Source organism: Capricornis sumatraensis, chromosome 4 (genome assembly GCF_032405125.1).
Source record: "Capricornis sumatraensis isolate serow.1 chromosome 4, serow.2, whole genome shotgun sequence".
Taxonomy (NCBI): Eukaryota; Metazoa; Chordata; class Mammalia; order Artiodactyla; family Bovidae; genus Capricornis; species Capricornis sumatraensis.
Window position 1 is genome coordinate 159,783,089 of NC_091072.1, and position 27,786 is coordinate 159,810,874.

General features: G+C 51.7%; 1 protein-coding gene across 2 annotated transcripts; it reads left to right on the plus strand.

Annotated features, from left to right (window-relative positions):
* Positions 1 to 1,872: 1,872 nt before the first annotated feature.
* Positions 1,873 to 27,289, plus strand: FAM118A (family with sequence similarity 118 member A). 2 transcript variants are annotated; one of them, XM_068970216.1, is made up of 9 exons: positions 1,873 to 1,987; positions 11,149 to 11,261; positions 12,020 to 12,275; positions 18,074 to 18,295; positions 19,606 to 19,734; positions 20,804 to 21,089; positions 23,021 to 23,053; positions 25,001 to 25,084; positions 26,198 to 27,289. In XM_068970216.1, the coding sequence occupies exons 2-9, from the start codon at positions 11,215 to 11,217 to the stop codon at positions 26,215 to 26,217; spliced, it is 1,077 nt and encodes a 358-aa protein (XP_068826317.1). In that variant the 5' UTR covers positions 1,873 to 1,987; positions 11,149 to 11,214; the 3' UTR covers positions 26,218 to 27,289. The 2 variants fall into 2 exon arrangements, with proteins under 2 accessions (XP_068826317.1, XP_068826318.1); XM_068970217.1 differs by having other exon boundaries at positions 12,023 to 12,275.
* The last annotated feature ends 497 nt before the right edge of the window (positions 27,290 to 27,786 follow it).

Below are 27,786 nucleotides of genomic sequence, written 5' to 3' on the forward strand. Positions count from 1 at the left end.
GCGGGGCCTGGCTGGAGAGAAGTACCTCCGATCCCACTTAATGTTCTCTCAGTTCAGTTCAGTTCAGTCGCTCAGTTGTGTCCGACTCTTCGCAACCTCATGGACTGCAGCACGCCAGGCCTCTCTGTCCATCACCAACTCCTGAAGTTTGCTCAAACTCATGTCATTGAGTCGGTGATGCCATCCAACCATCTCATCCTCTGACATCCCTTTCTCCTCGCACCTTCAATCTTTCCCAGCATCAGGGTCTTTTCCAATGAGTCGGCTCTGCACATCAGGTGGCCAAAGTATTGGAGCTTCAGCTTTAGCATCAGTCCTTTCAATGAATAGTCAGGACTGATTTCCTTTAGGATGGACTGGTTGGATCTCCTTGCAGTCCAAGGGACTCTCGAGTCTTCCCCAACACCATAGTTGGTCTCTATGTCTCTGCAAAGTGTGCCTGCGCCCGTTTTAGAAACTGAGGACACACCGCGAGCACCTGCAGGCGGGGGCCAACCAGAGTGTCAGCTCCACCCACGCTCCACTTCTGCTTTACTGAGGACGCCACAGCCTTTGACTGCGGGCTCTGTTGTGCCTCTGTTGTGCTTCCACAACAAACTCTGGAAAATTCTTAGAGATGGGAATACCAGACCACCCACCTGCCTCCTGAGAAATCTGTATGCAGGTTAGGAAGGAACAGTTAGAACTGTACATGGAACAACAGACTGGTTCCAAATCGGGGAAAGAGTACGTCAAAGCTGTATATTGTCACTCTGCTTATTTAACTTCTATGCAGAGTACATCATGAGAAATGCTGGGCTGGAAGAAGCACAAGCTGGAATCAAGATTGCCGGGAGAAATATCAGTCACCTCAGATATGCAGATGACACCACCCTTATGGCAGAAAGTGAAGAGGAACTAAAGAGCCTCTTGATGAAACTGAAAGAGGAGAGTGAAAAAGTTGACTTAAAACTCAACATTCAGAAAACTAAGATCATGGCATCCGGTCCCATCACTTCATGGCAAATAGATGGAGAAACAGTGGAAACAGTGTCAGACTTTATTTTTTGGCCTCCAATATCACTGCAGATGGTGATTGCAGCCATGAAATTAAAAGAGGCTTACTCCTTGGAAGAAAAGTTATGAACCAACTTAGACAGTATATTAAAAAGTAGAGACATTACTTTGCCAAAAAAGGTTGGTCTAGTCAAAGCTATGGTTTTTCCAGCAATCATGTACGGATGTGAGAGTTGGACTATAAAGAAAGCTGAGCGGTGAAGAATTGATGCTTTTGAACTGTGGTGTTGGAGAAGACTCTTGAGAGCCCCTTGGACTGCAAGGAGATCCAGCCAGTCCATCCTAAAGGAAATCAGTCCTGAATATTCATTGGAAGAACTGATGCTGAAGCTGAAACTCCAATACTTTGGCCACCTGATTCGAAGAACTGACTCATTTGAAAAGACCCTGATGCTGGGAAAGATTGAGGGCAGGAGGAGAAGGGGACGACAGAGGATGAGATGGTTGGATGGCATCACCGACTCAATGGACATGAGTTTGAGTAAACTCCAGGAGTTGGCGATGGACAGGGAGCCCTGGCGCGAGGCAGTTCCTGAGGTCGCGAAGGGTCGGCTACAACTGAGCGAATTGAACTGAACCGCGCTCCCGGCGCACTCGACTGCGCCTGCGCCAACGGTAGGGGCGGGGCCTCAAGGGGCGGGGCCTGCGGCTTTGGGGCCGTTGGTTTCGGGGCGGAACCTTCGCGCGGCGGGGGCGGGCGCGCGGGGGAAGGCTTTGCGGCAGTGCTGTGGCCGGCCTCCGTTGGAGTGGCGCCTGAGGGCGGTGCGGCGTTGAATTCTCCAGCTCCGCCTCCCATTCCGACTTCGGCTCCGGCTCTGGCGCGCGCGCTGTCGCCCTCCCCGCAGACCGCCTTCGGCCAGGCGACCCCAGCGCAAGGCCGCCCGGAGCTCCCTGAGACTTGGACCCGCTGAGCCGGAGGAGGCGCCGTGGGGTGAGCTGACTGGCGGGGGGCGGCCCGGGGGTGCCGAGTGGAGAGAGGGCCCCTCAAGACCTCGAGACCCTCAGGACCCGTCCCTGCCCCTCCAGACCCCCCGGCCACTCTCGGGATCCACGGCCGCCTGGAGGACCCCGATGGACCTCGGTGCCCAAGACGCACCCCCAACCCTTCTCGGGAACCCCAGCCCCGAAGACCCCCCGGGATCCGCCCCGGCCCCTCCAGACACCCCTGGCCCCCGAGACCCTGTGGGAGTCGCCGGCCGCCTCTTGCCCTACACTTTTCAGAGTCCTCGCCCGAAACCCTTCAGGACTCTACCCAATCCAGACTCGAGACCCCCTGAGGCCCTGCCGCTGCTTCAGGGTCCCGGGACCCCCGAGGATCCTCAGTTCCAGAAACCTCCCCAGATTCCTTCAGGACCCCAGCGACTGTCCCTCACTTTCCCTTCCCCAGGCCTCTTCAGAAACCCCCTGGGCCGTGAAGCTCCCCCCCACCCCCCATGCCGTCTCTCCTTAGCCACCCACCCCGTATCCCTAGACGGCCGTCCCCACCCTCCAGCACCTGCCCTTGAGGTTCAGTCCCTTTTGGCTCCCTGTCCACGCAGGTCTGGAGGCTGGGCTTCTCAAACTTGCTGTCTGTGGACCCATGGGGCATCTGTGAAAGAGTTCCTGGGTGTTTGTAAATTCTTAGTATACAAGAAGTAGAAGTGTATAATGAGTCATCTGATGGCCCTTTGTGGCCGGGCAGAGGCTGTAGCACTTGCACTGTGTTGACCGTTGCACTGAGGCCAAAGCAGGACAGTCTTTAACTTTTAATGCCCTTTGCTGAGGCTCATATGGCCCCACAGAAGCACCTAGAGAACAGATGTGTTGTGGAGGGAGGCAGAGCTAAGTAGATGAGGAGCTTGGGGTGGATCAAGATGAAGGTGGTGGTGGTGGTGGTGGTTTAGTTGCTAAATCGTGTCTGACTCTTGGCAGCCCCCTGGACTGGCCCGCCAGGCTCCTCTGTCCGAAGGGTTTCCCAGGCAAGAATACCTGGCTTCCTTGCATTTCCTTCTCCAGGGGATTTTCCACACCCAGGGGTTGAGCCTGAGTCTAGTGCTTGGCAGGTGGGCTCTTTGCCACTCTGCCCCCAGGGAAGCCTCTGACTGGAGGAATAAGACCTTAATGAACAAGGTCCTCAAGCAATTAGAATCTGAAGTGAGAAGAATCCCGCTTTGTTCCTTGAGGCCCCATGCCCTTGGCCCTTTCCTGAATTACTGCTTTCACTGTCTCCCTGAGTGCGTTGTAGACCAGCTCAGAGCTGAAGGAAAGTGGGCGTTGATCAGTGCAAGAGGAGTGAGGGAGGTGTTTGGAGTAGGGAAGACTGGAATGGAGGAAATTGGGAAGCTTAGAGTGTGATGGCGAGGGGCAGGAAAGAGGTGGGCCAAGGGGGTCAGGACCAAAGCAGGTGGATCTGGGGGCTTCCCCGGTGGGTCAGTGGTAAATCTGCCTGCAAGACAGGAGACCCGGCTTTAGTCCTTTGGTCAGGAGGATCCCCTGGAGAAGGGAATGGCAACCTACTCCAGTGTTCTTGCCTGCAGAATTGCTTGGACAGAGGAGCCTGGCAGGCTTCAGTCCATGGGGTCACAAAGAGTCACACGTGATTGAGGCAACTCAGTACAGCAGAGAGGATTTGGTGCTGGAAAGGAGTGGGAGGCCCATTGAGGGGTTTGGGGAGCAGAGTGAAAATAGATTTTGTGTTTGAACAGTCGCCGCGTCTGGTGCGGGAGAATTGGTTGGAGGGAGCAAGACCACAGGAAAGGTGGGAGGTGACCTGGACCGGGGTGTTGCCAGCGAGGACCTCGCGCATGGCTGGCCTCGTCAAGTCTCGACCCAAAGACCAGTCCTGCTCTTCCCGTTTCAGCCCACAGTTTTCTGCCCGGGGACTGGCGTTGGGAGCTTGCTAGTCTTCTTAGGGGAGGTTTGGTCCTCTGCCTCTAGGTCACCTAGGACTTCATCAGGGTGACTGTGTGTGTGTCAGGGTGAGTCCAGCCTCCACGCAAGAGCTGGACATGGGGCACAGTGGGTGGGCGGGCGGGGAGGAGAGGCTGGGTCTCAGGAGTGGGGCCAGGTCGCGCATTTGGCTTATTAGCGGGGCGTGGGGGTCCTGAGAGTGCAGGTGTGCTGCCAGAAATGCCACTTGGAGACTGGGGCCAGGGACTGAAACCGGAAGCAGGGTGGCTGTCAGAAGTCTAGAGAAGTTGAGCGGACCACAAGGCGTGGCAGAGGGTGTGGGTTAGAGAGCGATATAAAAGAGAAAGGCACACGACTTTTGTGGAGGTCTGGGCTTGCGTGAGGGGCAGGGAGACTCTCCCAGTATGATAGCAGAAGTCTCTGCAATGATGGCGGTGTTCTGTGTTTGTGCCTTCCAGTAAACTCGACCATGGGGTTGCGTGGAGTTAAGGAACTTACAATGAGACTAGTGTCACCGAGGAACTGAATTTAACTGTTATTTAATTTTAATTGAATAAACCCAGGAAGAATACCCACTGCCTGCATGGGTGTAGGGGAATCACACTGTCGTAGGCTTTGCTAGTTTAAATGTTAGCTTTTGTCATGTTCCAGCAACCCTGAGATACAAGGTAAAGGAAATGCACAGCTCGGAGAAGCTGAGTAACTGACCCCTATTTGAAGTCGTGCAGCCGGTACACTCGGTTGTCAGGACTGAACTCTGGGCTGGATCCTACTTCCTCCTGCAAAGAGCCTCCAGGTCTCTTTCCTGGGAGAGTGAAGTCCTCTCCAGAGGAGGCTTTGTTTCCTGGCTGAGCCCTCCTTATCTGTCTGTGCTAAAGTTAACACAGACAATTGTGTGATAAGCCACAGGCAGGGACCCAACAAAGCTCTTGTGAGCTGGTTGTTTTGCCCGAGGCTGCTTCTTGCTGCCTCTGAATCTTCCTGATGGTGGCTGTTTCCTTCAGCATTCCTGGAAAATGAATGGAGCAAGGAAACAGGTGAACCTGCAGACCAGCCACGCTTTGTGGTTTGATATTTGTAAAGTGGAAGTATTTGTTGTTCATTCGTGTCCAACTCCTTGCAGCCCGCTAGGCTCCTCTATCCATGGGGTTCTCCAGGCAAGAACACTAGAGTCGGTGGCCATCTCCTTCTCCGGGGGATCTTCCTGACCCAGAGATCCAACTAGGATATCCTGCATTGCAGGCAGATTTCTTTACCATCTGAGCCACCAGGGAAGCCCTGATATTTGTGAAGGCTTGGTAGTAAAAAGAGCTACAGATTAGTGCCTTATGTGAACTTTGGGGGTCACAGTGGACCAAGTGGTGCCTGGGATAGTGGCAGGATTATGGGGCTTGGGGCAGGAGTGAGTATAGCTTGTCCCCTGACCTCCTGGGGGACCTTTACCAAGACACTGTCTCTCAGTCTCAATTTTCACAGTTGTAAAGTAGGGTATTTGACATTCCAGAACCTTTAAGACTCCTCCAGCTCTGGAGTTCTATAATTTTAGATTTCACTGGAGGTTTACTTTCTATTAATAGAACATCTTTTATTCCTCTTGGGATGGATAAATGCTGGTGGTTCAGCATGCCTTTAGCCTCTGTACTGGTACATTTTTACCATTATTGGCTTATTATTGAGTAACATGTCTCTTTGAGTTGTACAGCATGTCACATCCGATGGACAGACTGTAAGCGAACGCTTCAGCTGTTGGCAGTGTTCCTAGTAAAAGGTCAGGTGTATTTGTTCGCCATCTGAGCCGCACTGATGCTTGGAGAAAACTGGGACGAGTACATTTATCACGGTGATTGGCCTCTTGAAAGGGTTTTACGTCAGCCTTGGCCAGGTGAGAGGTAATGAGAGCCACGTCACAGGGTCGTGGGGAGCGCTGAATGAGATTGTGCTTGTAAGTGCTTAGTGTTTGCCCTTGGATCTAACGGCCGTAGAAGGTGTCAATAATTAGCGCTGCTTTTTGAACTAAATGGTGACCTGTACGTTTTTCGTTAGTGGTGGGTTTTGTTGTTTTCTCGGTTTGAGCAGATGAGCCCAGGCTTCTCTGGAGTTGCTTTCAAGAAGCAAACGAACACGTTTCGATCACTACAGAATAAGAATTTTTTTCTACAGTTTATGTCGACTGAATAAAAAGCGTTTGGTTAAGTAGCATGTTTTCAAATTGAGGTTTTGTATTTCCTGAAACAGGGGGAGAAAACGGCTCATCCTGGAGACCTCTGACTAGTAATGGCTAGCTCCAGTGGTCAGGTTTCACCAGAGTCCAGATGAGCTGAGTATGTCGTTGTGGAGAAGCAGTGTTAAAGTGAAAGCCTGCGGATGCTGAGGGAGAGAGCTGGCTGCCCGCATGGTGACGGTCGTAGATAAACGTCTTCAGGTTACGTGCCTTTCGGGTCCTTGGCTCGCTTAAAATCTTCAGGAGCATCCAGTCAGTGATGGGGATGACGGCATTCCCTTTTGACAGATTTGGAAACTGAGGTTCAGAGAGTGGTGGTGCTTCTGGTCTCCGGATCCTATTTTCTCCACCGTGGCCCTGGGCGTTGTGGTTTCAGGGCAGGCCTCTCCTTTGCAGTTCTGGAAGCTTGGTTTTTGTCCTTTTGCAGCTCGTTTTCAGCTCAGGTGAACCTAATTAGGCCAACCAAACTCGTCAGAAATAACCTCTGTCAGGCAGATTCCAGATAATTCATTAGTGCTTGAAAACTTCCTCCTGTTGCCCAGTGATTTCTGCTTCTGTGGCCCCCTCCCAGGTCAGCTGGGGGAACCAGATTGCTGCGTAACAGGCAGTCTGTGGGAGTCAGGTTAGACTGAAGGCCCTGAGGATGCTAACGGCCAGGTGAGGCAGGTGCTCTGCCAGCAGCTGACGGGAAGGGCTCGCTTTGTGGCCGGAGGCCTGCGGACCCACCTGGGTGTAGTCACCGGGTTTGGCCTCCTGTAAGGACATTCCAGTCTTTAGGAACCACACAGAGATAACACTCAGGTGTCACTTCCAGGCCTGCTGTCCCCTGAGGTCAGCAGGCGTAGAAGTCACTCCTCAGTGTGGACGCCTTGGGTAACAGGAGCAAGCGGGGATGTTGAGGGTAAGAGCTTGCTGCGTTGCCTCTTCAGGCCGTCATCAGAATCAAGTTGTTAGTAGTCAAAGGGGCGTGATTTTTCCCCACAAAATTCTGGGGGCATCTTATTCCATCACCCTTTGGATTGGAAACATGAATTCAAAGCCAACATGTGGAGATTTTCATGAACATTTGTGGTGCTCCGTCCCTTCCTGTGTGAGAGGAGCGTATTCTGAGCGCGTCTACCACACGCCCACTTCTCTCTGCTCCTTTATACTGCTCAAGAGCCGTGTGATAACTCATTTATAGAAAAAAACTGACTTTTGCTGAGGATATTCTTCATGATCCCACAGACTTGAAACTTCTGTTTCATGGTTTGTACTTGAGCGAAGGTGTAATTTGTCATAGAAAGTGATTTTGAGTTTTTTATTATGCTGCTTGTAATAAAGGGCTTCCCTGGGGGCTCAGTGGTAAACAATCTGCGTGCCAGTGCAGGAGACACAGTTCTGTCCCTGGGTCGGGAAGATCCCCTGGAGAATGGAATGGCAACCCACCCCCCTATTCTAGCCCAGACAATCCCATGGATAGAGGAGCCTGGTGGGCTGCAGTCCATGAGGTCGCAGAGTCGGACACGACTGATCGACTAAAACAACAACAACTTGTAATAAAATACTGTTCTTGACAAGCATTTTCTCCCTCGCCCTCAAAACTGTGCCTCGTTCACTCACTGATTCATGCTTTTTTTTCACTTCTGTCTATCTTGATACTCTTGTCTTCTGCCCGTCCCTCTCCTCTTTCTGTGATGTATGGAGTGTTTCAGGGGTCAGCACCTGGGCCAGGCTCAGCTGGACTCTGGCTTGCCCAGCTGGTGTTGCTCTCTATTGGTAGCTGTCCTGGAGGCTAGACCCGGTTGAACAAGGCTGAGTTCCACTCCAGGAGAGCAGGCTCCAGCGTCAGTGTGTTTTATCACATACCTGCTTGCTTGTTTGCCGACATCCCGTCGGCCAAAGAAGTCATATGACCATCCCGGCGTCAGTGCGAGGGGCTGACTGTCCCGGGGCCATGGGGCCGGGGGCACAGGGAGGGGAGGGCTTCTCTCAGCACGTGGAGTTAGGGGGCTGGGAAGCCGGGCTGCTTTGCTGGCTCCGAGGAGCTAGTTTGGTGTGTGTGGTTTGCTGTGTTCTGCGTTAGATTCCGATGAACGTTTATTTAGGGTGGAGCATAGACATTCAGCGAGTAAGGTGGTCTCTGACTACTCTGAAGTTCATTCATAAAATGCTCATAATCTCAAATTTAAGCAGAAAATATCCTATTCAAACTTCTATTCATGACTTTGGATAAAAAGGACAGGAACTGCTTATACAGATCTGTGTTGGGGCCGGATTTTGCTCTCAGAAAACGCTGTTAGGTTCTTGTAAAAAGGAATGGGTTGCTATGATGACTGGGCATTGGGCTTGGAAACTGTGGTGACGACATGATCACCAGGGAAACCGAAAGATGCGGCTCCTGAAAGGTCTCTGGAGGCTTTGGAGGCTTTTGTTACCATCGTAGTCTGGAAGCTGATGGGCTTAGAGAATGATGCTGGGGTTGGGGGAGGAGTGCCAGAGGCTCGCCGTCCTGTGGAGACTTCTAGGATCCGGGTATTCAGTGCTGCAGAGATCTCCTGCTTGGCCCTGGGTTTAAAAACAAGGCGAGATTGGGGTACTTTCTAAAGTCACTGTGGGGTTTGGCTCTGGTAATCATGCTGCTGAAAGAACAGGAAATGAGGTAATGTCTTTAAACGTGTTACAATGAACTGTAAATGTCTAAATATGGGCAGCTATGCAGTTCATCACTGCAGAGTTACTGTGTTGAGACTTAATGTGATCGGGTACTTCCTGTGTTGGCGGGTGTGATCCTTAAAGGCAGCTGGCAGCGCTCGACTCTGGAGGCTCATCTGCCTGGACGTGCTGGGGAGCTGGCTCCAGGCCTGCATCACCTCCTCCTCCAGGAGGAGGGCGAGGTCTGAGCGCCTAAGCCAGCAGCCGGCCTCCCAGGAGCACCCGCCCTCGCCTGTTACCGAAGCGCTCAGTACCCGCAGTGATGGTTTGTTCTCTAGGGAAACTTGGAAATCACTTCATTTTGGAGTTAAGTCCAGCCCACAAAAGTGTGATTTGTTCGCACTCTTCTGCAGAAGTGCACATGTAGCATTTAGGGTTTCAGTTTGCATATAAAGGAGCACCAAGAGCAGCTGAACAGTAATCGAAAGAACAGGAGATAGGTTTCTAAAGTTCTCCACAGTGGTGACAGTTTAGGGGATGTGACTTCTGCAGTCACTGGGCCCCCAGTGACTGTTCAGACAATATTCTAAACTGTCGTGTAGAGCAGGATGAGATAAAAGACTCCATCCCAGGTGCCGGTGAGCATCTCGGATTGACTCCTCTCGTAGGATGGAGCGGGAAGGACCCTGAGCTCCCTCCTGAGGGGGGAAGTTGGAAAGCCTTTGTGGTGCCCGAGCTCTCTGACTCGAGTTTGAGTCCTGAGCACTTTTTTTCTGAGAGGTTCCCGAGCTTGCAGAACTTGCTCTGTTAGCAAGGTTTCCTGTTGTGTAGCTGTTAACACTGAGGGCTGGTGAAGAGCTAGGCCAGTCACTGAAATCGCCAGGCTGGGGCCCAAGGTCGCTTATACTTAGGATTATCGGGCGCAGTGGGAAACCTCAGTATTTCCCCTTTCCTCAGAAAATACCCAGCAGCGAAAACAAAAACGGACCGAGCTGACCTTTGACGACTCGGGAGGAGTTAGGGCCCAGCAGCGCCCGGGCACAGGGGTGGGCGCCAGGGGGCAGCACTGAGCTCACCTGCAGGCCCGCCCCAGCATCTGGGGCAGGCCCCTGGCACCTCGGGAGGCCGGGCCCACTGGGCCCTCTACCCAGGGTGGGGGATGCCACAGGGCCCTGCACAGGTCTGGGTCCATTTCAGGGGATATTCTTAGGATCCTCTTTAAAGTCTAACGATGCTCCTAGACTGATTAAGCCTTGTTTCCTTGAAAATCATTTTTAGTGACCCAGTTCTGAATGAGGGGGGAGGAAAAAAGATCACGCATGTGGAAGGGTGGTTTTCAGGTAGTGCTAGTTGGGCTGTGCCCAGCAGGCACTTAGGCATTCTGTTGACCACTTTTCTGGAGAGGATTTTGGCAGCATGTGCTGAGATATTTTACAGGGTTCATACGCTGCAACTCAGCAATTCTGCTTGTCAGAAATCTCTCCTAAATAAATCATTTCAAAGTAGATAAAAGCTTTGTGTGCAGAGGTGGTTGTCATAGAGCTCCAGCGATGTCCTGCCTTGGCGGGGAGGGGCGGGCTGGGTGAAGAGCCTGATGGCCTCGCAGTCGGATAGAGGTTGGCGCATGTTGCTGTAACACTTGTATTTAAGAACAGTTTTTTTTCTTCTTCTTTTTTTCCCTTTAGTTTTTTTCTCTTTATGAATAGTTTTGAGTAACATAAGGAAATGCTTTTCTTAAAATGCATGAAAAAGTAAGATATGACCTATGGTCTCGAACGATGTAAACATTTTAAAGTGAAAAATCTGGAGGGAACTATACAAATGCTAACAGTCCTTGCATGTAGGTAGTAGGATTATGGGTGTTTTAATCTTTATTTTTCTGTATATTTCCTTATTTACAGTAAATATTAGGTATAGAATTGGCGGAGGCAGTATGATTCTGGAAAGGTGGTAGAATACGGAGATTGTTTGGCAATAGAGACCTAGCTGGTTGGAGAGTCCTGTTTTATGTAAGTTAAGAGTTGACCTTGGACTCGGACTGTTCCTTTGGACTGGGTTTCAGTGTGGCCAGGTGTGTCCCCAGAAGTGGTCCTGGAGCAGAGTGGTGAAGGGACAGCGCAAAGCCCGGCCCTGGGCCGTCGCGCCACCCCCTCCCCCGCACTCCCTGTCCTGTCTTCTCCCTCCAGAGTCGGGCTTCGGGGCGCCTGGCCTGATAAGTCACACGATTAGGAGTGGGGGCTTAGGGGCCATTTTGGATTGTGTTTTTGTATGTGACAGTTTTCACTAATTCTGATTTAGAGAGAGCTCTGGGGCCTTTGATTTTAATTCCAGCCTCATCTCTCTTCCAGAGTACTGATGAAAGGACTTTCATCTGGGAAGTAGAAGTTGCCCCTGAATCCCTTTAGGACTCACAGATGGATTCAGTGGAAAAGACAACAAATAGAAGTGAACAAAAATCAAGGTAAATGACGTCGACTGCACCTTCACACGGGTGTACAGCCTCTGCCGCAAATCTCATGTGTTAGTTAGTACCTGCGGGGCCCAGTAATACTGGGTCAGGAGATGGTCTCAGGGGCCTTTGCCTCAATGTAAGAAACATCCCAGGAGACAGTTCTCTTTCTGCCCAAGGAAGCTACTGTCACCTGGCCTCCACACCAAGCAGCAGGGGATCAGAGGGTCACCTCTAAGGCTGGAGGTGTCGTGGTTTGCAGGAAAGAAATCTCTGACGATAAATGGGCAGGTGGTGCCTCCGTGAAGTAACACAGGAGGAAGTGCTTGCTGGGGAGTGGGTCGTGGAGGACCTGCATTTTGCCAGGGATTTTCTTTCCTGTCCCTATAATCAGGGATCATTTATCGTCATAGTTTGTATTTACAAGCTCTTAGCAGTTTTAAAGAAATTTAAATTGCTGAGCGTCTTTGTTTACATACACACGTCACTCTTATCAACACCATGGGGGACTCGAGATGGACAAGACAGTCCTGTCCCCACGTCCCTTACGGAATGCGGACTGAGCCAGTGAGACGGATGTGCAGAAAGGGAAATGGATATGAGAGCAGCGCACAGGCCCGCCCTGTGGTCAGTGTGGGGGTGCGAGGCGTGTGTCCAGCACGGGCTGTGTTGGACCCGCCACCGCACGGATGCTCGTGGGCTGCAGCATCGCCCTCGCGGTGGCCGTGCTTCCATGCTGGCTTTCATTCTTCCCCTCTCTTCTTTTTAAGCAGAAAGTTTTTAAAAAGCCTCATCCGGAAACAGCCCCAGGAGCTGCTCCTGGTCATTGGGACAGGCGTCAGCGCGGCGGTGGCCCCGGGGATCCCCGCCCTGTGCTCCTGGAGGAGCTGCATTGAGGCCGTCATCGAGGCCGCCGAGCAGCTGGAGGTGCTGCACCCCGGGGACGTGGCCGAGTTCCGCAGAAAGGTGACCAAGGACGGGGACCTGCTGGTGGTCGCCCATGACCTCATCCGGAAGATGTCCCCGGTAAGTGCTTTCCAGGTCAGTGCTTCCGGACTCCCTGGGGCAGCTTGGCTCGGGGTCAGGCTGGTGAACCAGGAATCCAGGGCTTAAATGTCTCCATGAGTTGGGCTCACGAGCCAGAAGTCCTTCAGTTCATCAGAATCAGTTCAGTTCAGTTCAGTCGCTCAGAGAGTCATCTCTTTGTGACCCCATGAATCGCAGCACGCCAGGCCTCCCTGTCCATCACCAACTCCTGGAGTTCACTCAGACTCACGTCCACCGAGTCAGTGATGCCATCCAGCCATCTCATCCTGGGTCGTCCCCTTCTCCTCCTGCCCTCAATCCCTCCCAGCATCAGGGTCTTTTCCAATGAGTCCACTCTTCACATGAGGTGGCCAAAGTACTGGAGTTTCAGCTTTAGCATCAGTCCTTCCAAAGAACACCCAGGGCTGATCTCCTTTAGAATGGACTGGTTGGATCTCCTTGCAGTCCAAGGGACTCTCAAGAGTCTTCTCCAACACCACAGTTCAAAAGCATCAATTCTTCGGCGCTCAGCCTTCTTCACAGTCCAACTCTAGCATCCATACATGACCACAGGAAAAACCATAGCCTTGACTAGACGGACCTTTGTTGGCAAAGTAATGTCTCTGCTTTTCAGCATGCTGTCTAAGTTGGTCATAACTTTTCTTCCAAGGAGTAAGTGTCTTTTAATTTCATGGCTGCAATCACCATCTGCAGTGATTTTGGAGCCCCCCAAAATAAAGTCTGACACTGTTTCTACTGTTTCCCCATCTATTTCCCATGAAGTGATGGGACCAGATGCCATGATCTTTGTTTTCTGAATGTTGAGCTTTAAGCCAACTTTTTCACTCTCCTCTTTCACTTTCCTCAAGAGGCTTTTTAGCTCCTCTTCACTTTCTGCCATAAGGGTGGTGTCATCTGCCTATCTGAGGTTATTGATATTTCTCCCAGCAATCTGGATTCCAGCTTGTGCTTCTTCCAGCCCAGCGTTTCCCATGATGTACTCTGCATGTAAGTTAAATAAGCAGCGTGACAATATACAGCCTTGACATACTCCTTTTCCTATTTGGAACCAGTCTGTTGTTCCATGTCCAGTTCTAACTGTTGCTTCCTGACCTGCATATAGGTTTCTCAAGAGGCAGGTTAGGTGGTCTGGTATTCCCATCTCTTTCAGAATTTTCCACAGTTTATTGTGATCCACACAATCAAAGGCTTTGGCATAGTCAATAAAGCAGAAATAGATGTTTTTCTGGAACTCTCTTGCTTTTTCCATGATCCACCAGATGTTGGCAATTTGATCTCTGGTTCCTCTGCCTTTTCTAAAACCAGCTCAAATAGCTGGAAGTTCACGGTTCATGTATTACTGAAGCCTGGCTTGGAGAATTTTGAGCACGACTTTACTAGCGTGTGAGATGAGTGCAGTTGTGTGGTCATTTGAGCATTCTTTGGCATTGCCTTTCTTTGGAATTGGAATGAAAACTGACCTTTTCCAGTCCTGTGGACACTGCTGAGTTTTCCAAATTTGCTGGCATATTGAGTGCAGCACTTTCACAGCATCATCTCTCAGGATTTGAACTAGCTCAACTGGAATTCCATCACCTCCACTAGCTTTGTTTGTAGTGATGCTTTCTAAGGCCCTCTTGACTTCACATTCCAGGATGTCTGGCTCTAGGTGAGTGATCACACCATTGTGATTATCGGGGTCGTGAAGATCTTTTTTGTACAGTTGTTCTGTGTATTCTTGCCACCTCTTCTTAATATCTTCTGCTTCTGTTAGGTCCAGACCATTTCTGTCCTTTATTGAGCCCATCTTTGCATAAAATGTTCCCATGGTATCTCTAATTTTCTTGAAGAGATCTCTAGTCTTTCCCATTCTGTTGTTTTCCTCTATTTCTTTGCACTGATCACCGAGGAAGGCTTTCATATCTCTTCTTGCTATTCTTTGGAACTCTGCATTCAGATGCTTATATCTTTCCTTTTCTCCTTTGCTTTTCGCCTCTGTTCTTTTCACAGCTATTTGTAAGACCTCCTCAGACAGCCATTTTGCTTTTTTGCATTTCTTTTCCATGGGAATGGTCTTGATCCCTGTCTCCTGTACAATGTCACGAATCTCATTCCAGAGTTCGTCAGGCACTCTATCATATCTAGGCCCTTAAATCTATTTCTCACTTCCACTGTATAATCATAAGAGGTTTGATTTAGGTTATACCTGAATGGTCTAGCGGTTTTCCCCGTTTTCTTCAATTTGAGTCTGAATTTGGTAATAAGGAGTTCATGATCTGAGCCACAGTCAGCTCCTGGTCTCGTTTTTGTTGGCTGTATAGAGTTTCTCCATCTTTGGCTGCAGAGAATATAATCAGTCTGATTTCGGTGTTGAGCATCTAGTGATGTCCACGTGTAGAGTCTTCTCTTGTGTTGTTGGAAGAGGGTGTTTGCTATGACCAGTGCATTTTCTTGGCAAAACTCTGGTCTTTGCCCTGCTTCATTCCATATTCCAAGGCCAAATTTGCCTGTTACTCCAGGTGTTTCTTGACTTCCTACTTCTGAATACCAGTCCCCTATAATGAAAAGGACATCTTTTTTGGGTGTTAGTTCTAAAAGGTCTTGTAGGTCTTCATAGAACTGTTCAACTTCAGCTTCTTCAGCATTACTGGTTGGGGCATAGACTTGGATAACTGTGATGTTGAATGATTTGCCTTGGAAATGAACAGAGATCATTCTGTCATTTTTGAGATTGCATCCAAGTACTGCATTTTGGACTCTCTTGTCGACCATGATGGCTACTCCATTTCTTCTAAGGGATTCCTGCCCGCAGTAGTAGAAATGATCATCTGAGTAAAGTCACCCATTCCAGTCCATTTTAGTTCATCAGAATAGCGACCCTTCAAATGGGGGTCCCAGGCACCGTGTGGTCCCCAAAGACAGTCCATGCCAGATAGAGCCTGGCGAGGGAGCTCGTCCCAGGGAGGTCAGCGGGCTGCTCTGGGGACTGGCCCAGTGACCTCATCCTGGTGCAGCGCAGGGCATGGCCGCCAGCTCTGCTTGGGCCTGAGCAGGCCAGCCGCGCCTCCTCACATGACAGGTGCGTCTCCAGAGTGTCGGGGAGAGAACAGAGTGTCTTTGTCTCCTCGTGAAAGGACCCAGCAAGGAAGGAGGTTGGTGTAGGGGCAGGCGCTCTCTGAGTGGAGCCCGGAGCCAGTCGGGCTGGTGCAGAAGCGGGGGAGCGCCCACAGGGCGCAGCCGGGGCATCCCCAACCAGGCTGCCCTCGGAGTGGAGGACATGGCCGGGGCCTGGCGTCCGAGTGCATTTCTTCCGTATCTGAAGAAGTGTAGCCGTCGTCTCCTTTGGGGCGGAGAGATATAGGAGTTTTCAGAGGAGAAAATGGAGCTGGTGCCCAGAGAAAGTGTGCAGCTTGACCCCGACGGCATTATGTTCTCACATGAAAACCTGGGGGGGCACAGGCTGCCCTGCCGCCCGCCCGCGCGGCCTCCACCTCGTGCCCAAGGCCAGCTGCCCGACTCCTGCCTACGTGATGTGAGCGTTCCAGCGGGGGGTGAGGGGAGGAGGGCCGAGCGTCCTTCCTTGCGGGGTCTGGTGTGCCACAGACCAGTCACATTGTTGCGGCATCAGCCAGAATTTGCCCTGTGGCCCGAGGTGGCTTTACCAGAGTCTGGGAAGTGCTTCAGCTGGGTGATGGTGCCAGGTGTGGGTGCAGTGTTAAACCTGGGGCAGCTCCCATCATGGGCGGGGTGGCTACTGCTGGTTGGAGTAAACCAGCTTCTGCGTCCAGTTACGTATTGTCTAGGGCTGCGGTCATGCTTGCGGACAGCCGAGTACCGGCCACAGAGCCCAGAGTAGTCTGCCGTCTGGAGGCCCCTCGGCAGGGAGAGGGGCAGGGCTGGGGGCTGCAGCCAGGCCTGGGGCCTTGGGCGAGGGCGTCCCCTCATGAAGGGGCAGCTCTGATGCAAGGTTAATCAAGGAGATGAGTGTTTGGGGCTTTATCCTTTCTACTCCTTTGTGTATTTTTGAGCACTTCCATAGAGTTAAAGTAAGGCCAGTCAGAGAGGTGGTGTTCTCTCGTGTTCAGCTAGTTGGGAGCAGGGACGTGGAGTGAGTGGGGAGTCGGTTTTCCCAGGGGTGGAGTTCTGCCTGGGGATTCCAGCGGAGCCGGGAAGTTGCAGGCGTTTTCAGGAGTAATTTCAGGTCGTGACAGCCCGTGGTGGGGTAGGCCGGTGGGGGAGTGAGAGATGGGGTTAGTGGTGGGGGTCCTGGTGGGGCGAAGCCTCCCGGGAGCCACGGTGCTGAGTCGGGCAGGTGGAGGACTTCTGGAAAGAGGCTGGCTGTTGGTCCTGCTGTGGTTTGGGGTGTGGAGGTCCTCGGAGGAGGCGATGGAGGCGTGCAGACACTGGGCATGAACCCACGTGCGCTGTGGCACGCGCAGCTGAGAGGCACGGCAGTGAGCAGGCTCCGCCAGGTCTTCCCTGGTCAGGAGTGAGGTGCCAGGGACGTGGAAGCCGGTTCTCAGGGGAGAAGGAGGGGAACACTCACACAAGAGCGTGGAGGTGTGGGGCTCCCTGAGGGCAGGCCCTTGGAAACGGGGGTGGGAATCGGAGCGTCTGGCAGCAGGAGCCTGAGCCCGAGCCGGGGGATGGGCACAGCCTGGAGGGCAGTGGGTCTTGCAGGTGCTCGTGCGTTCCTGCCACAGGCTTAGGGCCAGGCTGGCTGGGGTGCCCCGGGGTCACGTGGGCCTCCTCACCCAGCACCCCAAACTGTTCTTCAGGGGTCTGCCCGCCTCCCCATGGGCCCTGCCCAGCGGCCCCGCTGAGCAGCTCTGCTCACGGCCCCCCAGCCTGCCCGCTGCATCCTGGGCCCGTCCCGCTCCTGACCCTGGGGGCTCTGCAGCACTGGCCGCGTGACACACTGTCCCTCACTGGACGCCCGCTGCCAGCCCGGGGCCCCTGTGGCTCCTGAGGAGGGAGAGCCCAGGCCTCCCTGAGGTCTGCGGGGCCCGCGGGGTGTCGTTCCGGGTCACCTGTCTGACCCCACCTGTGCCCGGTGCCCTCGCGCGGGCTCGTCCCTGCTAGGCGTGCCCTCTCCAGAGCCACCTCTTCCTCGGCTCTGGGCTCAAAGTCCTGTATCAGTGGCCCTCCCTGTGCTCTTTGACCCGGACACCCTCTCGCCCACAGGGCTCAGCCTCTTCTCTCTGCTCTTTGTCGGCGTTGATTGCTGCTGACATTCCACCAGCATCTTGGCACAGTCTCCCTTCCCCAGGGTTTTAATGACCTCTGTGAGGTCAGCAGTTTGCTTTCTTCTGTAAAAAAGACTGCTGTCTCTCTTGTTGTTCAGTCGCTCAATCGTGTCCGACTCTCTGCGACCCCATGGACAGCAGCACACCAGGCCTCCCTGTCCATCACCAACTCCTGGAGCTTGCTCAAACTCATGTCCATCGAGTCGGTGATGCCATCCAACCATCTCATCCTCTGTCGTCCCCTTCTCTTTCCGCCCTCAATCTTTTCCAGCATCAGCATCTTTTTCAGTGAGTCAGCTCTTCGCATCAGGTGGCCAGAGTATTGGAGTTTCAGCTTCAGCATCAGTCCTTCCAATGAATATTCAAGGTTGATCTCCTTTAGGATGGACTGGTTGGATCTCCTTGAAGTCCAAGGGACTCTCAGGAGGCTTCTCCAGCTCCACAGTTTGAAGGCATCAGGCGTCTCTCTGGCACTTAGACTATCCCCTCGTGCCTGGGGCTCAGTGGTGGTGGAGACACAGCGTCTTGTAACCCCGGGCCTCCTCTCTGCAGCGCACGGGTGACGCCAAGCCCAGCTTTTTCCAGGACTGCCTGATGGAGGTCTTCGACGACCTGGAGCAGCACATCCAGAACCCGCCGGTGCTGCAGTCCATCCTGAGCCTGATGGAGCGGGGCACGCTGGTCCTCACCACCAACTACGACAACCTGCTGGAGCTCTTCGGGCAGCAGCAGGGCAAGCCCATGGCGTCGCTGGACCTGAAGGACAAGACCAAGGTGCGGGGCGGGCGCCTGTGGCGGGCCTGCGAGGGAGCCCCGTGCCGCGATGGCAAGGCGCACCGAGTCTGTGTGTGCGGCGTTGCCTTGACTGTCGCCCTGGGAGCGTCTCCCTGTCCCGAAGCCGTCTTCAGAAGCGTCGTTTTACATGGAATTTCATACGAGACGAGGTTATCATTATTGTGAGCATATTGCCACAATTATAAATAATGCTACAATGGGAATTCTTACCCTTTTTATAAGTTCTTAGAAAAATGTTAGGGTCAAAGGGTATGATTGTTTTAAAGACAGACGATATAAATTACCTGAGTATTCTCCAGAAAGGTTCCCCGCTTACACAGCACAGCTGTGAGAGGGTAATCCATCTTCCTGATCTTGCCAGCCTGTGGCGTTGCTAAAAACCCAACTCCGTGCATTTCTCCCATTGGATACGGGTGCCCATTTTATGCTTTTATTTCTGTTATTACTGAGGTTGACCATGGTTTCATCGTATCAGCTGTGTTTCCGGTGTGCCTGTGTGCCTTTGGGTTTACATCATCCCTGCCTGCTCCTCCCTCACTGTGGGGGTCATGGGGTCGGTCCCAGCCCCACTCCTCACACAGGGACGCCAAGGGCCACCGAGCTGACGCCTCGTGCTGGGGCTCCAGTTCGCACGCTCCCCCGAATCGTTAGTGACCCGCTCCACGTCTGAGCCACGCGCTCCCGTCCATGGTGCTGCCCACTGTGGTACCTGAGCCTCTAGAAATCAGCTGCAAATGGCAGGGAGCCTTCTCTGGCTTCTCTGCTCGCGAGTGTCGGTTGGTCTGCAGGGGTCAGTCCAGCGCACTGGAAAGGTCCTCAGTGTGAAGATAAAAGGGATATACACGACATGCAGCTTCTCTAGGACCTTCCTGGTGTATCTTGACATGAAGTCAGGAGAAATCTCCTTGATGACTTATTTTTTCTGTATGTATATATATTTCAGGGCGTAAAATCAATGTATGCCTAACAGTAATTAAAATATAACGTGATTTAGAACGGAACGCCTCCATAATCTCCCTGAAGTCATCAGTCTTGGCCGTTTGTTATTATATAAAATGTTAAAGATATTTTCTGTGTAACCGTCTTGGTCTCTAAATGGAGAAGTTCTTTCTAATATGGCAGGACGAGGAAAACGAGCCCTAACAGCTGAATTTCTCTTAGGTTTAAAGAGATGATAATACATCAGAGCCTCTCTCTTACTTACACGTCAAGGTGGGCTTGAGAAACCACAAGCGTCTTCAGGTGCTCTCATCTTAGCCTGTGTTTCCTGTCTGTTTGCGCTTCGCCAGGTCCTTCAGTGGGCGCGGGGGAACATCAGGTATGGAGTGCTTCACATCCACGGCTTATACACCGACCCCTGCGGGATGGTGTTGGACCCTTCAGGATATAAAGACGTCACTCAAGACCCAGAGGTCATGGTACGCCCTCCCTGACTTGGCCCTGGTTGTGCCCCTGGGGCTGTGTGGGGGCTGCTAGCCATGGGTGGACTGAGCAGGGTCCAGGCCTCCCGCCCCTTGGGCACCTTGAACAGAGGCTCCATGAACTCGAGCGAGCCTCTTGCCCAGGGACACGGCTCCGTTTCCTGAGGGCGACTCACAGGCCCCGCCACGGTTGGAACGCTCTTCTCCTGCCGTCCCTCCCTGCCCTGCTTCTCTTCTCTCTCCATCCACGCACCTCCTTTCCTTTCTCTACTTAGCAGTCTCTTTCAAAACCTTGAATTGCATTCTCTGCAAGGCTTTTTTGATGTCGCAGACAAAAGAGGGTGTGGCGAAACTGCCTCGTGGCTTTCTGTGAACTCACTTTTTATGCACTTAGAAGCCAAGGGGGTCCTCACTGACTTGCTCTGGAGCTCATGGTCTGGCTGTTGCTCCCCAGGCATGGGGCGGTGACGAGTGTCAGGCTGGGCCCTCCGCTGCCTTGGCGTGGCCGTGGGCAGGCAGGGGCAGTCCTGGCCGACACTGAGCCTCTCTGGGTGTCTGGGTCAGCGATGCAGCGCTGTGCCCCTGCCCGATCCTCTGTGCCCACCCTCAGGTGACCATCACCACCCCCCCCCCCGCCCCCGAGCTCCCCTGCCCTCCCTCCGCAAACCAGGCCCTCCCCTCGGAGTTCACATCCTCCATTCACTGAGACAGGTCAGTTCCAGGGATTAGGTGTGTGCACATAACTGAACTGAAAAAAACTTCCATGTCGTTACCGTATGTTTTGAACATTCTAAACTGCGTGTGATTCTGGAGGATTTGAACTGAGAGGCTGTGCTGGCTGCAGGGGCGGGTTGGGCAGCACAGCGCTGACCGGGGGCCTGGCCGACAGCCTGGCTCCCAGGACGAGGCCCCCTCCCTTCCCTCTGCCTTCCTCACTCTGCCCCCCTGCGGCTCTCGGGAAAGGCCCTCCGGGGAGCAGCGACGATTCAGCGTGGCACACAGGTAGCTTGGCGCTGGGAGGGCTCGCTCACGGTCGGCGAGCCCAGTCTCGCTGGTGCTTTCGCAGGAGGTTCTCCAGAACCTGTACCGCACCAAGTCCTTCCTGTTCATGGGCTGCGGGGAGACGCTGCGCGACCAGATCTTCCAGGCCCTCTTCCTGTACTCGGTGCCCAACAAGGTGGAGCTGGAGCACTACATGCTGGTGCTGAAGGAGAGCGAGGACCATTTCTTCAAGCAGCAGGCGGACATGCTGCTGCATGGCATCAAGGTCGTGTCCTACGGGGACTGCTTCGACTACTTCCCAGGGTACGTGCAGGACCTCGCCGCTCAGATCTGCAAACAGCGAAGTCCAGGTACGGCTTGTGTGGGTGGCTTGTTTGCTTTTTCACTTTTCAATGTATAAAACCAATAGGATTCTTCCATTTTTTGCCCCTTTTTATAGATATAAATTACATGCCATAAAATAAATAAAATTGAGAATTTTACACACCATTAGATTCACCAGTCTTCTGTCTTTAAAAAAAATGTTTCTATGTACTAAAAATAGAAGATTGGGGTTGTTGGCATGGTAGTAATAGTCTGTAAATTGAGTTTTTTAGTTAAAGTGTGTGTATAGTTGTACATGTCTATTCCTGTTTCAGATGACATGCCCTGCTTCAGATTACCTTAACCAAGACAGACAGCTGCCCCGCCAGCTCCGTCAGCTGTGCTCCTGACAACCTGCAGCTGTCTCACACCTTTATCCTGTCACACTGCATGTTAAATAGTACAACCACTGCAGCACAGAACAGTTCCACGAAGACTTTCCTTTTTCAAATAACATCTTTTCCCTGTCCTGCTGAAGGCAGCAGCCCTTTTAAGTAATTCTCGGCCCTGCTCTGGGGAGCCGATCATCTACCAGGAGTCGCCACGATACGTGAGCGCTTGTTCAGCTGGTCATCTTGCCATCAGGGCAGCTCGTGGCTTGGGGTCTGCATCATAAAACATGGATGACGGCAGACCTGGAGAGGTCTGTGTGGGCTCACGTGTCCTTGTATTAGGAGACCAGACATAGTCACCCACAGGTGGTGGAAGTGGGTTAACCACAGAGCTGCCTGGGCATGACCAGCTGTGAACTTGAAGTCTAGACAATGCAAAGATCACGTGAACGGGATGCACGGATAATCTGGCAGCTTAGTTTCTTCCCACTAGGCCTTTTTGAAATTGATAGTAATTAGCAAAACGGGACAATTTAAGTTGAATTTCCATTAATGAAAGTGTCATTAGAGTGGCCGTTTTTTACTAAGCGAAGGAGCAGGGAGCTGACACTTGCCATGTTGCACATTGCTGAGTTTTATGTCCTTGACCTTATTTCGCTTTTAGTCACGGTGCCCACTGCTGCTGGGCTTGCCTGGTGACTCCATGGTAAGGAATCGGCCTGCCTGCCAGTGCAGGAGATGTGGGCTTGATCCCTGGGTTGGGAAGGTCTCCTGGAGAAGAAAATGGCAGCCCACTCCAGTGTTCTTGCCCGGGAAATCCCATGGACAGAGGGATCTTGCGGGGTATAGTCGCTTGGGTTGCAGAGTCAGACAGGACTGAGCAACTAGACAACTAATCCACTGCTACTAAGTAGATGACTTTAGAGCTGCTGAGACATGCTCAGAGAGGCGACTCAGATGCCCAGGTGTTCTGAAGCTGGATTGGGGGTCCTAGACTGACAGCAGAGTTGGATGTGCCCTCGGGGCACCCCACACAGGCCCACCTGCTGACGTGGGGGTGGCGGGGGTGGCAGCGGCTCCTGCCTCCCCCACCCCTCACCTCCAAGGACCTCACCTGCGGCTCCCTCCCGTGTGTATCTTTCTTGGCAGGGGATTCCTGTCCCCATTCAGGCCCCTTTCCCAGACCCTAGCAGCTGAGCGGCTCTGACAGGCTGCCGAGGGCTAAAGGTCTTCTGGACTTAGAATCTGTGGCTATGTCTTTGAGCACGTGTGTGGGTACAGCCTCGAGGTGTTTCTGCTGTTGGGAGTGGGGGGTGGACTGGTGGCAGCAGGGAGGGGCAGTTGTGACGGTGCCTGGCTGGCACGGGGGCATCGCACGCCGCGGGTTCAGCCCTCACATTGGCCCCGGGCTGGAGAGGAGGGTCAGGAGTGAGCCCCAGCTGCCCTGTGTGGCGAGCGCACCTCAGGCTGGGCAGGATCCCCCGTGCCAGAGCCAGCCTTGCCCGGCTCCACCGCCGGCTCCACCGTGGCCTGAGGAGGGAGAGCTGTCAAGCGGCTTCTGCTGACTGTTTTCCTTTCTTCTCCAGATGCCGATCGAGTGGACAGCACCACGTTGTTGGGTAAAGCAGATCTTGATTTTCACCAGCCTGGTTTTTCTTTATACATTTCACGGTCTTCCTGTCCTCACTTATAAAATAATCAGAGAAGTGTTTCTCACATTAAACACTTAGCCCGTGTTGTGTCAGGACAGCCCCCTCAGAGAGGACGAATAGCAGCCCCTTCATGAGGGTCCCTGCCACCATGAAGGGGCTAAAAAGACAGCCCTCAGCCGCGGGCTCGGCTCTGTCAGAGGGGCCACCTGCTGGCACCAGGGGTGATGTCCTGTCCTAGAGCCCAGAGGAACTGGAAGAGTCTATTTGTATCATACCATTTGGTCCAAGATGTATTAATAGTTAATTTTTGACTCATCCTCTTCAGACATTTTAATTGCAAAGGTTCTAAGTGTTCATGTAAATTTTTCTATTTATTTACTACTTGTTTGAAATGTGAATACGCTTCTTACAGGGCTCACTCTGCCCGTTTATGAACTGACAAGCTGTGACTGAACTTGGTGCGCCCCGGCGTCCACCCCGAGTGGATTTTGTGCCAGGCTGCCCCACCTTGCTCAGTCAGTTGGGTTAGAAGGGGCTTCTCTCCAGTCAGTGGAGCAGGGGCCTTGCAGCCCTGAGCTCCTTCCCCATCTCAGCAGGGCCACAGATGGAAACTGGTTAGTGCTGGATGGCTTTGGTTTAGGAATTATTAAACAGTTACACTCAGCTTTCCGTTTCTAACTTATTTGTATTGAAAGGGCCCATTTGTTTTAGTTGCTTTCTTTTGATTCCCAGAACCATCCATCTGTTTTGAAACCAGCACTAGCTTGATAGACATCTGTATCTAACCACAGGGATTAGTTGGTCAGCGCTTCAGTAAAATCAGATTTACAAACTGGTCCTTGGAGGGTGAATTCTAGAATAGATGTGGTTTTTTTTTTTTTTTTTTTTTTTTTTTTTATTTTTATTTTTTTTTTTATTAAATTTAAAAATCTTTAATTCTTACATGTGTTCCCAAACATGAAACCCCCTCCCACCTCCCTCCCCATAACATCTCTGTGGGTGATCCCCATGCACCAGCCCCAATCATGCTGTATCCTGCGTCAGATATAGACTGGCGATTCAATTCTTACATGATAGTATACATGATAGAATGCCATTCTCCCCAATCATCCCGCCCTCTCCCTCTCTCTCTGAGTCCAAAAGTTTTTAAATAAAAATCTTCAATTGAAGTATAGTTGTGATACAGTATTATATGTTACAGGTGTACAGTATAGTGAATTCACATTTTTAAGTTATACTCCATTTATAGTTGTAAAATACTGGCTGTATCGTGTCGCACATACATCCCTAGAGCTTACTTTACATGACACCTCACAGTTTGTGCCCCTTAATCCTCTTCTCCTGTATTGTCCTTCCCTCCCCACTCCCCACTAGTAACCAGTTTTTCACTTTGTGAGTCTGATTTTTTGTTGTATTATCAGTTATATCTTTAAAATTCCACGACACTCTACAGTACTTGCCTGACTGCCTTAGCATAATGCCCTTGAAGTCCATGTTGCTGCGAATAGCAGCTTTCTCTTTTATGGCTGAGTAGGTCCACTTTATGTAGCCGTGTGCACACACACACACCATACTCTTTATCTTCATCTGTTGACATTCACTTGCTTTTGTGTCATGGCAGCTGAACTCCTGCTGCTGTGAACACTGGGGTGCGTGCATCTTTCCTAATTAAGTTTGGGGAGGTTGTCTTTGGATATATACCCAGGAGGGAGATTGCTGGATCAAATGATAACCCTATTTTTAGTTTTTTGAGAAAGCTTGATAGTTTTCCTCAGTGGCTGCACTAGATTAATTCCCACCAACTGTGTATGAGGTTCCCGTTTCTCTACATCCTTGCCAGCATTTGTTATCCATGTTCTTTTCGATGGTAGCCATTCTTAGATAAGCTTTTTAATAAAAGTTTTCATCTTTCAGGGAATGCATGCCAGGACTGTGCAAAGAGGAAGTTAGAAGAAAATGGAATTGAAGTTTCAAAGAAACTCAGACAGTCAGACACAGGTACATGGTCTTTCCGGGGCCACTGCAGCTCGGCCTTGCTTGAAGGTGTGGGCAGTCACGGTGCTGTGTCCCTTGGCTCTGGGGGGGATGGAGCGATGTGTACGTTGTTCCAGCTGCCCAGAGACCCAGTTTAAACATCTTCTGTTTAAGTTAGCGTGTCTCTGAAGAAAAACCCAAGAGAAGTACACAAAGGGTACAGTCACCCTAGTGAGTTTTCACAAAGGGAATGAATACACCCACATCGTCACCTTCTGCTCAAATGGGACATTGTCCAGAGCCTGCCCACCCCACTCTCATCCCTTTTTTAGTCGTCCCCTCACCACTCAGGGGCGGCCCCTATCCTGATTTATGTCACCTTGGTGTCCAGCCCTCCAGGACAGTCTTTCCCTGCAGACTCTCTCCTGCTGCTGTCCCCCCGTGTCTGGGGCTCCTCGGTCACCTGCTGGTGTGCACAAGGGTGGCCTGGGTGACTGTTCCTGTCAGTTGGAAGCTGCTGCTGCACGTGCACAGCTGTTCCCCCGCCGGGCTGACCTCTGAGTGGTGGTGTGTGTGCCTGTTGGGCAGCAGAGCACACTGCCTGGTGGGTTTTGCTCAAGAGCGCTGGGCAAGCCAGCGGGTGGGCTCCTTGGGGATGCTGTGCCCACACCAGCAGCCTCCTTGCCAGACGGCTCTGTCCCAGTCGAGAATGCTGTCTAGTCTTCCTTATGGAAAGCTTTGTCCCGCTGCGTGTGGGTGAGACCCAGGTTCATCCTCTCCAAGCTGCAGGCAGTGCCGTCGTGCACACATGCTGACCTGCCAGTCCGCAGGCTCCCGCCGGATGTGTGTTGAAATTGCCCCTCCTCCAGCCCACTAAGAAGGGGAGTGGCCTTCCTATTCCCAGGTTGAAATTTCCACAGAGCTTTGCAAATCTAATGTCATAACTGACTTTGTCCCCTGATGGTATTTATAAGTCAGAAAGCCATTTTTAGACAGTAGCCACTGTTTCCATTATGGAGGTATTTTCAAAGTCTTTAGCACATAAAACTGTAAACAGTTTCTGAAATAGAAATCCCATTGCAAATATTTTTTTAAGATCAACTTTAATGTGATTTTCCTTTCTTTTTGTTGAAACAGATGACGCTGGAGGGTCTTGAAATCTTTAAAACCAATAAAAGCTGCAACTTGAAAACCAGCCTTCTGTAACCACAGTGCCATCCCCAACAAGGACGAATGTTAGAGAACTCCACACAGGCTCTCGATCCTAAACCATCACATACCTCGAGAGCTGTGCGGGTATGTGCCCTCGGAAGCTGGGTGAGGGAGTCCGCCGTGTTGAACTGCTCGCGAGGTGATGCGCACACAGCAGGTATCCTGTGTGAGGACTGACAAGACAGCTACCTCAGGGACCGAGGCGGTGGGCAGGGACATACCTGGTATTCCCAGCTCCCATGTGACACGCCTCTGTCAGGCGGTCCTTTTCCTCTAATAAAAGGGGGAGAGTAAAGACTGTCCAGGCAACAGTAGTTGCCAAAGAGAAAATAAGACACTAGACACTTAAATTTTGTAATTTTTGTGTGGAAACATGTTACTGTAGAAAAAAAATTGATGTCTGTTACATTGTTAACTACTGAAGAATGGATGGATACTGGAGGCACTGAGTCAACTAGTGAGGGTGGTGGTTAAAGAACGCCTAGATCTGTGGGGCTTCTTTGGAGTTCTGTAATCTTAGTTTGTATTTTAAAGAAGGGCAAATCTACATACTACTAAGAAGTGAAGTCTCCAAGAGGCAGAAGGCCTTTTCAAAAGCACAGGGCAGTGTCCAGGTGCGTCATGTTACAGATACTGATGAATCGTAAGTCAAGCACAAGACCAAGTTTTAAACTTTTAAATACCAACCTCTCCTAGCCTTTATTCTATGGGGTAAGGTCCCTTTCTGTTCTTATCTCTTTAAAATCCTCTCCCCACGGCCCATATTCAAGGATTTGCACAGTGAAGACTTAACAAAGACTTGTCAGAACACTAGAAACGTCAGGGCTCATGAGGGGCAGACAGCGTGGTATCGTGTAGGCTGTGTGCTTGTGCCCACCGAGCTGCTCTATGACCCTGGCACCGGCTCTGCGTGGCTTCTGTCTCGAGGCTCCCATGTTACAGCTCCCCACAGGTTTAGAGAAAGGGAAGAACAGCAAACAGGAACTTGGGATGTGTAGGGAGTGTGAGAGAAGCCAGAGAGCTCCTTAAGACCTTCTTTTCCTTCCTTTTTGAAGCATGGAAAACAAATCTTTTATGTTGCTCTGGTCAGAAATAAAATTTTATCTTCAACCCTGTTTGCTTGTCTTTTCTTTAGTTATGACACAATGTGGTATCATGTATTCAATGAGAATTTTTACCTTGAATTGTCACTCAACTGTGAAATTGAGTACTTGGAATATTTAAATATTTTTGAAAAGCAAACATCTTAAGTTGGCTTTTAAAAAATTGATACATTTATAAAATGCAACCAGGGCAACATATATGAAAGTTGGTCAGACACAGGGTACAGCAATACTGGGCTTCCCGGGTGGCTCAATGGTAAAGAATCCACCTGCCAATGCAGGAGCCGCAGGAGCTGTGGGTTCTATCCCTGGGTTGGGGAGACCTCCTGGAGAAGGAAATGGCTACCCACTCCAGTGTTCTTGCCTGGAGAATCCCATGGACAGAGGAGTCTGGTGGGCTAGTCCATGGGG